Genomic DNA, 12,479 nt, shown 5'->3' with positions numbered 1-12,479 from the left:
TAAACCTTTTCTGGAACCTTATCTGGTAGTAGATGGTAAGAGATAAGCTAGACATATCTTTGACCCCGTAATTCCGTTGGGAAACCTACGCTGCAGTCCAAGGCTCTAGTATATGCAAAGAGTATGTGTCCAATTTACTTATTCTAGAATTTTTTTCATCTCAAATAAATGAAAATAACCCAAACGCATATCAAAAGGGAACTGAGAAATAAATTACAACCACACTATGATATTGTGTGTGCTTATTAAAAATGAATGAGCTAATGTAATAAACATATGAATATGGTGAGCTTTAAAAAATAGATTTTAATCTTGATCCTCAATTTGACAAAACCGCTTAACTACTGTTAAGTTGCCCCGCAAAATGTAAAAGATAATAGTAACTAACCTTATAAGAGCTGTTATAAAGATTAAATTAATTAAAACATATAAAGCATTTATAAGATTACTTAGGGTATACATAAGCAATAAATATTAAATATTATTATTTTATTTATCTATTAATCAGCAGTATTAATACACATGGCATTCTGCGAAATGATAAAAAAGCAAGTTGCCTCATAATATACTGTGTATTTGCATATCATTATTTTAAATGTTTTCTTTTTAATTCAAAAAATGGTGTGGGAAGGTACATACAATTAGAGTGAGGAGAGGAAGGTTTCTTTGTTGTTTTAATGTCTTTATAATATCCTGTTCTTATGTTATTGCAAAAGCATTATATTTGCAATTGTAATTTGTATGGGCAAATACATTTTAAAAAAGGCTTAATTATCTCTGTTGAAAATAAGGGAAAAGATTTTCCCTCTTTCCTCTTCTTAAAGCATTTACTTTAGGAAACTTGTAATTTAAGTTCTCTCTCTATTTTTTTAATGTATGTAAACCTTTTAAAAACTGAATAAATGTCAACTTCACAACCCAGGCTTGTCTTTCTCAAGTACTGGGAGCCAACTCTTTGAAATATAATTATCAAGGAAAATGACACTCCTTTCTCCCAGTTTCTGTTGGAGGATAGGAGCTTTGTTTCAGCAAAGGCTTTGACCAAAATTCAAAACTACTTCTTGTCATAAAGATCTGAAAAATTTAGTTTTCCTTTGGATAAAGTCAGTTAGCAAAAACAGAGTGAACTATGTGTGACACATGGTATTAAGTCTCCCTACTTGAAGGCTAGCACTTGGTTATCCTGAGAACATGATGCTTGATTTTATAATAGGGTGAAATTTCTTTCTGACTTGGAAATCTCAACAGATTCCTGTAATGCACATCAAATTCTGTTTGAATGCTTTTCAATTATAAAACTGTTTCCTCTCTATTCCACTATTATGGAGTTGTTTTCTGGGGTGGGAGGAGCCTGTTTCTAATTGTTTGGATACCGCATTAATAAGAAATTGGCACATACAAATATTTTCTCCAAAATTGTTCTAAAATGAGTTTAATGATGTGGAAAAGAAAAAATCCCATGGTGATAGGTATTAAAGAGGGTACATTCTGCATGGAGCACTGGGTGTTGGATGGAAACAATGAATCATGGAACACTACATCAAAAACTAATGATATAATGTATGGTGATTAACATAACATAATAAAATAAAATTAAAGAAAAAAAGTGAATCCTTAAAAAAAAAAAAAAGAAAGATCATGGTAATTACAGAACTCCTGGCATGCCATTTATGTTGCCATTCACCGTGATGGATGTACGTTAAGCTGTCGATTCCAAAATATATAACGAATATTTAAAAAAAAATCCCAGAGAGAGAAAAAGTACATGAAAATTGGTTACTTAGTGTTAAAAAAGTTTCTTCTAAACAATTTTTCTTAAAAAAGTTAAAAAATTTCAAAAAATGTTCGCAGTGATGAGTTAAATATACAATAACTTTGTGGCTTTCTGAAAATGTTTATCTAATTATATTTTATTTTGGAATTTCATTCCCCATACTGTAACTTTTCAGCTTTATAATAAAAATAATAGCAGGAATTTCATCTCTTTTATCTAAAAGTATTATTTTTAATTCCAAGAAAACTGATGTAAAATGCCAGGAGCAGAACAGCATGAACTGTATAATTCCTGTACTTGATAACATTTCTAATCACTTATTTCTGAAACAGTGATTAACTTCTAAGTATTAAATTCTGTGAAAATAAATATATTCAGTTTATTTTCAGTTTGCCTTTCACAGGCATTTACAAGTTTGTTTTCCTTGACTGCATTTTTAATCTTTTATTTATAAATTATTATTGTTGTTATTATTTTAAAGATTTATTTGTTTATTTGAGAGAGAGTGAGAGTGTGCACATGTGAGCGTGGGCCGGGGGGGAGGTGGCAGAGGGAGTGAGAGAGAGAGAATCTCCAGAAGACTCCCTGCTGAATGAGGAGCCCCCTGCTGGGCTGGACCCCAGGACCCTGAGATCATAACTTGAGCAGAAATCAAGAGTCAGATGTTTCACCAACTGAGCCACCCAGGCATCCCTATAAATTATTTGTTTTATTATAATACTCTATAATCCACAAAATTTTAAGTTTAAAAATTTACTAAATTGATACTTTTTGCATCAAGTGACCAACTTCAATGTTGACCTAATCACATTTTATGAAATTCTGTATCTAAGATTACATATCTATTAAACCTCTTGTTTTATTCTATTTTGTCCCTTGAATTCACTTTGAAACCTTATTTACTTGATTTTCCTCAAAAGAATTAAAATGTTTTCAAGTCCACTAATTTGTTGTTTTTATTTTTGTTTTTTTTAAGATTTATTATTTATTTCAGAAGGAGAAGGAGAGAGCATGCATGAGCAGGGGGAGGGAGAGGATTCTCAAGCTGACTTCCCTGCTGAGTGTGGAGCCTGTGGGGCTCGATCCCAGGATCCTGAGATCTTGACCTGAGCCAAAACTTGGAGGCAGATGCTCAACTGACTATGTCACCCAGGTGACCCTAATTTATTGTTTTCAAATGTTTACATGTGTTTTATTTTGCTATCTTCAAATATAAAATAATTATTATACTATAAATATATTCTGGCTTTCATGTTTCAAGAGAAAATTTATTTTAAAAAATGTCTTTTTTAAAGATTTTTATTTATTACAGAGAGAGAGAGAGCATGTGCATGCACATGCACATGCATGCACATATGTGTGGGGAGGGGAGAGACAGAGGGAGAGAATCTTCAAGCAGACTCCCCACTGAATGTGAGTCCCAGTCAGGGCTCAATCCCATGACCTATGAGATCATGACCTGAGCCAAAATCACAAGTCAGATGCCTAACCGACTGAGCCATCCAGTCGCCCCCCCCAAAAAAAAACATGCTATTAACATACTTTTGCACAATAGGACACTGTTCTTCAAAATCTATTCAAAAAAGTAATCGTCTCCTAAACTGTCACCTGCCACACATGCTTTCATCAACAAATAAACATGGATAAAGCAATAGCAACAGAATGTGATGAGCACACCTCAGAGCACAGTCAGAACATGTATCAGAGCAGAATTTAGCTAACATACTTACAGAGATTATCAGTTGTTTGGCTCTGAGGAGGTCATACAGCATGAACTGATTTAAACATTACGTTTGAGTTACTAATTGAAATACCTTTGTAATTAAACTTTACTTTTAAAGAGAAAAATAGAAAAATGAAACTTGGTTAAGATTATTGTGCATATATTTAAATCAGAAAACACCAAAAGCAAGTATCATTTCTCACATTCTCAGTAAGTAACAGTGTGGCATAGGATTAAGACAGGCTTTGGAATCAGATACAATTGTGATCAATCCCTGGCTTCATCATTTAGGAGCTGGGCAAATAAACTGCATAAGTGTCACATTCATCTTCTCTGAAACAGAAATAACGTTTGCTTCAAATCTGTATTAAGAGCTATAAAAATGCTACTAACTGTAGAATTTTACACATATAGGCATATATATACTTTTATAATCATACACATATTTATATGCAATAAAATAATCTATTTAATAAAATATAATTCCTGAAAACTCACCAATACTCACAACACCTTGCAAAATATGTATTTTATAAACAAATATCTAAAAATCAAAGAAGTGACAAAGCTAGAATTTTTTTTCCCCTGTGAATCACAAATGGTATCCAGTTTTTATTGTCATTATTGTATTTTTATTTTCCTCAATAGATACACCATTATAATATCTATGGTCTTTAGTGCAAACCTATGTAATAAGTAATATTGTAAACTACGAATTGAAACAGTTCTATTGCCTGAATACTATATGCTCCCACACCCACTCACATATATAAGTACATTACAGAGAACATTTGAAGCCACCGTTTTCCTTGATAAGGTGAAATCTATAGATCAACTGGGAGCAATAGTTTAGAAAGATCTCAAGTCTCATCTGATTATTTCTGTTGTGCTGGTCACTGAATCTTTGGGTATCACCTCTGAACACAGTATGTAGTGAGATAATTAAAATGATTAAATAATATACTTTGTAGTATATATGCAAATATGCATACATATGTTGAATTAATAATTTTTGGGGACAGCTATCTTGCAACCCAGAGATTTGTGTGACTGCTCTTATTTCATTTTGTGATTCTACAATTTACTTCCACTGTCTTAAAAAAGGGCGGGGTCAACACAAAAATACTTCAAACAATGTCTCTTTAGAGATCTTCATGACAACATTTTGATAAAAGTAATTATGTAATTAATGGGATTCAGGTATAATTGGCTTATCTTATAAACTTTTCATACCAATCACTCATTCATCCTTTTTTTCTATTCATTCATAAAATATTAAAATGTTTTTTTGTCTCAGAATATACATAATACATTTTCAAGATTCTGCTTTCTAATTACTCATATTGCAATCTAATTTAACAAAAAGTAAATGATATATTCTTACAAAAATTCCACCAAAAGCTTATTTTATATACAAAAAAAAATTATTGTAGGGCGCCTGGGTGGCTCAGTTGGTTAAGCGACTGCCTTCGGCTCAGGTCATGATCCTGGAGTCCCGGGATCGAGTCCCGTATCGGGCTCCCTGCTCAGCAGGGAGTCTGCTTCTCCCTCTGACCCTCTTCCCTCTCGTGCTCTCTATCTCTCATTCTCTCTCTCTCAAATAAATAAATAAAATCTTTAAAAAAATTATTGTATATAAAATAAGCTTACAGTTTATATACATTTGTTAAAACATGCTCTTGTAAAAGCTAAAACACCATTTTATAGAGAAACACATTTTTCAAAGATACCCACCCTCCCCTTGAACTGATTTGAATGCTTTTTCTCAACAGTTTTGTAAATAGTGATATTATAAATAATTTGTTCTCAGAAAACCCAACAAATAAAAGCTTCTTGCTTTTAGAATAAGCATCTTTGTGTTTTCTGACACCAAGAGCCTTGACATTTCTTCTGTTGCAGCAGACATTTGCTCCTAGGTCTTTGTTGTTAAGTTAAATGGAAACTTCAAAACCCAGACTCAGTCCTCCTGCAGTGTTTCCATAGAGCTATTCAATGTATGACAAAAAAAAATATGCAAGGGATCTTTTCCACTCCACTATATCCCCAGCCACTGCTCAATATGTAATCAATAAGATATATGTTTAAAGGTTTAAAAAAAAGTCAGAAAAGTAAGCAAGATTATTAAAATTTATGCAAAATCAGTTGTAAAGGATGCATTCTAGAACATTTCATATTCACAAATTTAATTATTTACTGAACTATAATAAACTTATCAGTTAAATAAAGGGGATGATCTTGATAATCTTTTATATTGTGTTATATCTATTCCTTTGAGCTTAAATTAGTTAATATGGTTGACTTAATACCAAATTAACTGATAATTTTGAAGACACTATCCAAGTAGTAAATTAGGATGATTTTATCTACTTTTTACACCCGGAAAATGGAATCATCTGCCTATCTCTGAGCCAAAGGCAGACAATTAATGACTGAGCTACCCAGGCGCCCCTCATCTGCCTATCTCTGGAAACAAAAACCAAAACCAGAAAATAAAAAACAAAAATAAAAACACACAACAACAATAACTGGTCCCCACTGATTACTGAAGATGCGACTATTAGCACAGCTTCCACTATATGCTTAATTTGAAAATGTCTGACTGTTTGTAATGCACCAGTGAATGCTGTTGAATCCTTCATATTCTTTCCCATAGCTTCATTGAAATATGATTATTTTTAAGTGCCTAAAGTTTCAAAAGGCTGTGTTGAAGTGCTACCCTGTCCCTAATGTCCAAGAGTATAGCTAACATTTTGTTCCAGAAATAGAACGAGGCACAGGCATTCTGTGTTTTATTTCTAGAATAGTCCCCTCGTGAACTAATACAGTCAGTCTAAACTGATTATGGTTAAATGGTATGATATTACTAGTCAATTTTAAATTACTTTAAATTTAAAATTTTAATTCTCACTCATTAGGTTTACTACTCCTTGGATAGTAGTAAAAGAATGTATAACATTAATTAAACATTTCTCTAAATTAAAAAAATTTCTCTAAGGGAAAGATTCCTATGAAATAAGTACGATAACTTCTTTCCACCTATATGTATTTTTTTAAGGGTCAATTTTTTTGGGGGGATAATGTATATAAGACTTTCTTTTTTCATTAAACTCATAACTTAAAAGAGAACCCATAGAAAATATATATTAAATATTTCTCAGAAAACCTTTCAAAATTTATATTCAGTTTGTCATAATAAAAAATCTTAAAGTATTTAGTGGTAAGTATATAAATAAACTATAATAGGAATGAACAGACATTAGTAATCTAAAATAATAAAATAAAATACACATATATGAATTGACACATATATAATTTGACTCCAATTCCAACAAATTTTAAGCTAGCTTCTGCCCCTACAATTGGAGATTATTGAATGGTTTAAATATGTGCTGAACCAATGTGTGATCCTAAATGAGTACTTACATTTTTCTGTGGCTATAATACTTAGGTTGTACCAAGCACTAATCTCTCGATCAAGAGGGTTAGTTGTGATGATTGTGCCATTGTCATCAATACTGAACACTTTGCTTCTGGTCATAGAATACCTGCACCAAAAAAAAAAAAAAAAAAAGTATCCCTTAATTTTATTATTTTGTCTGTGTAACTGTGATATATAAAACCTTTTTGAGGCAATTAGACAAATTAAATGCATGCTCCATATAAGCAAATGTAATGCTGAACAATTTTTAGAAAGGTGCATGCATATATTTAAGATTCAACTCAGTGAGGATTAAAAAGAAAAAAACTACACTAAAATGGTCTCAGATTTAAATTGATGTATCCTAAATCTAAACACATGTAATTTATTCTCAATCCCAAAAGAAAATTTTAATAAGTGAATGATTTAGCTAAAAAGAAATGGCAAAACGTCATTTGCAAAATTAAGTGAAGTACAAATAAATAGCGGTAAAAATTATTGCTTGTTAACCTTTTTTTACCTTTGAAGCAACACAAAGCATATCCTCACCCTAAACTGCTGAGTCTCTTTCCTACACCATATAGATGTTTGCTAAATGTGTATTATAATTACCTGATTGCTGACATATGAGAAATATTTGGTTTTGTTTGTTTAAAGAAAATGCTTGGATAATATTTAATAAAAATGAGATGTGTGTGTGTATATAGATCCCCCAAAAGTAATGATAGTAGATGGAATATGCTGTTAGAGCATGCATGGAGAAGCCAGATAATAAAATTCCCTCATGCAAAAGCCTGAAAACTGATCTAAAACTCCACAATGAAAGGAGCCTTTGAAGTACTCAGCATGTCTTATCCACTTGCGAATGATTAATAGTAAAAATTAAAGAAGAGTAATAACTTGGGTTCAATGATGACTTCTCATTGCATGTATATTCCTGAAGACTTTGATGAGACATCAATGAGGTTTGCCATAATTATGTGGCAGGAGATGAGAATATTTTAATCTTGAATTGACAGGTCTCTAAAAATATCACACTGATTTGTAGACTGGTGTTCAGGGGAGAATTAAAATAGAAATTACAGAGACTTAAGCTTCAGAGGAATTTGGTTTTAACTCCACCCCATTTTAAAACTTTATAAGCAATTTACTGACATCCAAAAATGGTCACATTACCTACTTAAGAGATTTGTTGACAAGGAGGAACAGTAGTTTAACAGTTACTATTTTGTATTAAACATCTAGAATATCCTGTTTCTATAATAAGCCATTCCAAATAAAACCAATCAAACGTTTGACATAATTTTCAAATAAAAGTTTTTAAAAATCATGACCTTGTGTCATCAGTAACTAGGAAAGATGTGTGCTATACATTTTAGAAAGAGCTTGAGCTAAAAAGCTTAAAATGTGAAGTTTTGATGTTTGGTTCATTTTGGAATTCCTTTTTATGGAACTCTTCATTCCTACAAAAATGCTGAATGAATACCATGTGACTGTGCACTGTTTTCCCATTGCCAACAGCTCTTGCCTGAATGATAAACAAATGGTTCTTCCATGCATGCTCCTCCAGATGCCTGTGCCTCTTGTTCTTAATCCTCACATGCCTCTACAAAGGTATTATTCCCACTTTACAGACAAAGCAACTGAGACACATAAGACCCAACCCCCATATACAAAAGCTGGACTTTTCCAAGTAGGCTGCAGATCCACTGGGTGTTTCAAGGATTTTTAAGCGCTTTCATTAGAATACAGATGAAAGATGTTTAAAGACAGCCTCTTCCACAGGAGAACACTCCTGACATTCCCGAATACCCACAAAGCTCTTCCTGTTTCTCACACACATGACTACTCAGGTTATTTATCTTTTTATGTGAATGTTGGTAGGTTCCTTGAAGGACTTTCAAGGAATTGGTCTGAATTCATGGGCTTCGAGTCATTCATAGTATTTCACTATACTATTGTTTAATGTCTATGGGATCAAGAGTTATGTTCACTTTTTTCATTTTTGGTAATGTTAATTTTTGTCCATTCTTCTCCCACCCCCCGGTTGTCTTGCTGAAGACTGATCAATTTCAGGTCTAATTATTGCATTCTTTCTTCATACCTGCACCCTCATTTTTCTTAAACATTTACCACAAAACTTATAATTCATTTCAAGGCATATTTTCTTATGCTTTTCTGCACTTAACAATGACAACAACGGCACGAACAATTTGTTAAGCCAGTTTATCTCACCCAAGACTTGCTGAAACATACTGGGAATCTCCATACTTCAGAGAAATACCAGGTAATTCTTACATGCAAGGAAAAACTAAATAATATGAGTTATTTGAATTATGTATAATGTAATTTGTTTACTATGTGCAAATTTCTTTCCCCTAAACAGAGAATACCCCGAGAGTAAAATAGAATACCCTTTAATTTCCTTTGGTTTCCATATTTCTTGCCATGTAGTGAGTATTAAGGAAGATATATCACATTAAAACTCAAATTGAAATCATTTAGCATTTGATTTCAAATATGTTTTGGATCTTTGGCTTCCAAACAAACAAACAAACAAACAAAAATGGAGGGGGCGTACCTACTGAAATGTGTTCAAGGGGCTATTTTCATCCTAACAAACATGACAAGCAGTCTTATATAAAAGGCACCTCTAAATGAAACAATGTCCATAAAAGACATTTAAAAAAGTATTCTTTTGTTAGGTACTAACAAAAAATTTTAAGTAATTAATTTCAGTATAAAGGTAAAAATTATTAGCTAAAATATTCTTGGTAGAAAATAAAGTAACCATCAATAGTGATACTATAAAACATAACCCCTGTTAACATTTGGTGTGGTTGATTTATTTGACTCAAAGATAGGTAATATTTTTACCGGTAGTAAATATACAACTCTAGTGATTCTGTATTATTTTCAAATCATGCCATGTTTTAAGCTATGTTCATAAGCATCATTGTCAAGCATTTATCATCTATTGTCTTAATTACACTATGATTAGATATTTAAATTGTTTCCAACACTTTATTATTATAAATAATAATATAATAAACATCTTAATCCTTAAAGCATTTTTTTAGAATTATGTATTCTTTAGTATTCTCAGAAGAACAATACATAGTTGAATATATATACCAATTTAAAAAATCTAAATAATTCATTTCTGGGTTATAATTATAATTTTATATATATATATACACATATATATATAAAATACCACACATATGCTTACATTAATTGCTAAAAGTACTATTACTAAATAAGAACTATATCTACATATTAGAAGGCAGTGTTTTATGATTAGGAATTACACTGGAAAAGTGGGATCATTCCTCTGTCTCAAAAATTTAAAGAAGCTTCTTTGTATCGTAACCCCTCCAAAGTGCAAAGCAGTAGCCGCATCTTTTTTTTTTTAAAGATTTTATTTATTTATTTATTTGAGAGAGCGAGAATGAGAGAGAGAGAGAGAGAGCACCTGAGATGGGGGAGGGTCAGAGGGAGAAGCCGACTCCCCGCTGAGCAGGGAGCCTGATGCTGACTGGATCCCAGGACTCCAGGATCATGACCTGAGCCGAAGGCAGTTGCTTAACCAAATGAGTCACCCAGGCGCCCACATCTTTTTTTTTTTTTAAGATATTTATTTATTTATTTGACAGAGAGAGACACAGCGAGAGAGGGAACACAAGCAGGGGGAGTGAGAGAGGGAGAAGCAGGCTTCCCGCTGAGCAGGGAGCCCGATGCGGGGCTCGATCCCAGGACCCTGGGATCATGACCTGAGCCGAAGGCAGGCACTTAAAGACTGAGCCAGCCAGGCACCCAAGTAGCCAGCATCTTAATAAATACATGGAAGTTTGTAAAATTCTCGGAACTGTGAATTGTGGAGAACCGATGAGTAAGGGAAGGTGGTGGAAGGAAACGTAGCAGGTTTTTATGTCTAACCAGGTCTACAAATATTGAAAAAAAATGAAAATATAGTACCTGAAAATAACAGACTAGATTAATAGATGATAAGCATTGTTTAATTGCAATACAGAAACTTATTTCTAACCGACTGAATTTATTTCATTTTTACTACTAAGTGGTATCCTGGGAAAGCTTTCTCAATTTTTGAATATTAAGTAGTATTTAAATGGAGCACATTTTGGTCAGCTTTGCTTCTGACTTGGCATAATCAACCGTTTCTTTTTCCCTCACTACTTATGCCAAATTCGTAGAGTGGATTTCATTGAATTTTGGTTGGTGATTGCCTATTTCTTTTACAACTGCAATTGCTTATTTCACTACAACTTTATCAATAGTGAGCTCCCTGTTTTAACTGGTTTAAATTGTTGCAAATTTAATAAGTACCATATAGAGGAATACAGATTTATCTTTATTACATTTCTATGAAATTTTATTTTCAGGCTAATTTGTATTCACTCATTTATTAATATGAAGCTGGCCTCCCAAACATACCTGATAGGAGATTTCCTCTGATCTGGATCTATGGCGGAGACCATGCCTACAAATGATCCATGTGGGCTTTCTTCAAAGATTTCAAATAGGTAATATGGGAGGAGGAAAACAGGAGGTTCATCTTCATCTTCCACCTGGACCCTAATGAAAGTGGTGGAAGCTTCAACATGGTATTCCATGAGCTTCTCATCAACATGGCGGTTTTTAACATTTGCTCTAACACGATATTGGTTCTGGTGCTCAAAATCCACTTTCTACAAAGAAATACAGTGTATAGAAGAAGAAATGGCTTCAGTAACCCAAGGCACTATTTAGAAAAAAAAATTGGGGTTATTAAGTCTCAGTTGCTTTTTAGTCAGATTTCGCTTCTTATGTACTTGGTTTGATCCCTCTAATATTATCAGTAAGCAGCTGCATAGCAAATCCCTGTAAGTGTTTTGTTATTTATGTCTGTTATAAAATGTTTTGGAATAGTAACTATATATTTTTAGGATTAAAATTATACTTGTCTGGGCATAAATATCCTATGGAATTGAGAATTATTTTTTTTTTATTTAATATCTTTCCAAAACGTTTATCCTCTAAAAATATTTAAAAGCATAATAAAATAAAAAACTGTTCTACAAGTAATTTGAGACTCTGTAATAACTCTGTCTCATCTCTAAGTTCCTTTGCTCCCTAAATCATAAATCACAGGTTCTCATTTCAATTACTTAATGAAGCAATAACTGGCTACACAAAATAATTATATGTATTTCTGATTTGTTTGTATTCTTCTGAAAAGTAAATATTGAAAATATATCAACCTTTTTTAATATAACTATTCCTTCTTGTGTCTCATTATTGGTAATTATGTCAAATGTTTGTGAATCATCTTCAATGCTGTAATCCATTTCTGCATTCTCTCCAATGTCATTATCATATGCCATGATTTTTCCTATTGAAGTCCCAGCAGGTGCAGATTCAGAAACAGTCAAGCGGTATAAACCTTTAAAAACAAAATTCAAGATATTTCACACAAATAATAAACATAAGAAATTTCCAATTTTAGCCCCCTATTTTTGTGGACTATGGGAAAACCCATACTCTCACTTTCTACCAGTTACTTT

At 32.5% G+C, this 12,479-nt stretch overlaps 1 protein-coding gene across 1 annotated transcript in view; it reads right to left on the bottom strand.

The window, feature by feature from the left end:
- The window catches only part of CDH19 (cadherin 19), a 72,061-nt gene that overhangs the window by 31,567 nt on the left and 28,015 nt on the right, over positions 1–12,479 (bottom strand). Inside the window, exons 5-7 of the mRNA XM_028102995.2 lie at positions 12,177–12,358; positions 11,371–11,624; positions 6,921–7,042 (exon numbers count right to left, since the gene is read on the bottom strand). Coding sequence (XP_027958796.2) covers positions 6,921–7,042; positions 11,371–11,624; positions 12,177–12,358 — 558 coding nt within the window. The remainder of the gene's footprint in view (positions 1–6,920; positions 7,043–11,370; positions 11,625–12,176; positions 12,359–12,479) is intronic.

The sequence above is a fragment of the Eumetopias jubatus genome, unplaced genomic scaffold, assembly GCF_037043125.1.
Source record: "Eumetopias jubatus isolate StellerSeaLion01/CBP00866 unplaced genomic scaffold, mEumJub1_p1.0 scaffold_16, whole genome shotgun sequence".
NCBI lineage: Eukaryota > Metazoa > Chordata > Mammalia > Carnivora > Otariidae > Eumetopias > Eumetopias jubatus.
The sequence above is the reverse complement of the archived record's forward strand: the minus strand, read 5'-3'. Positions and strand labels throughout refer to the sequence as shown.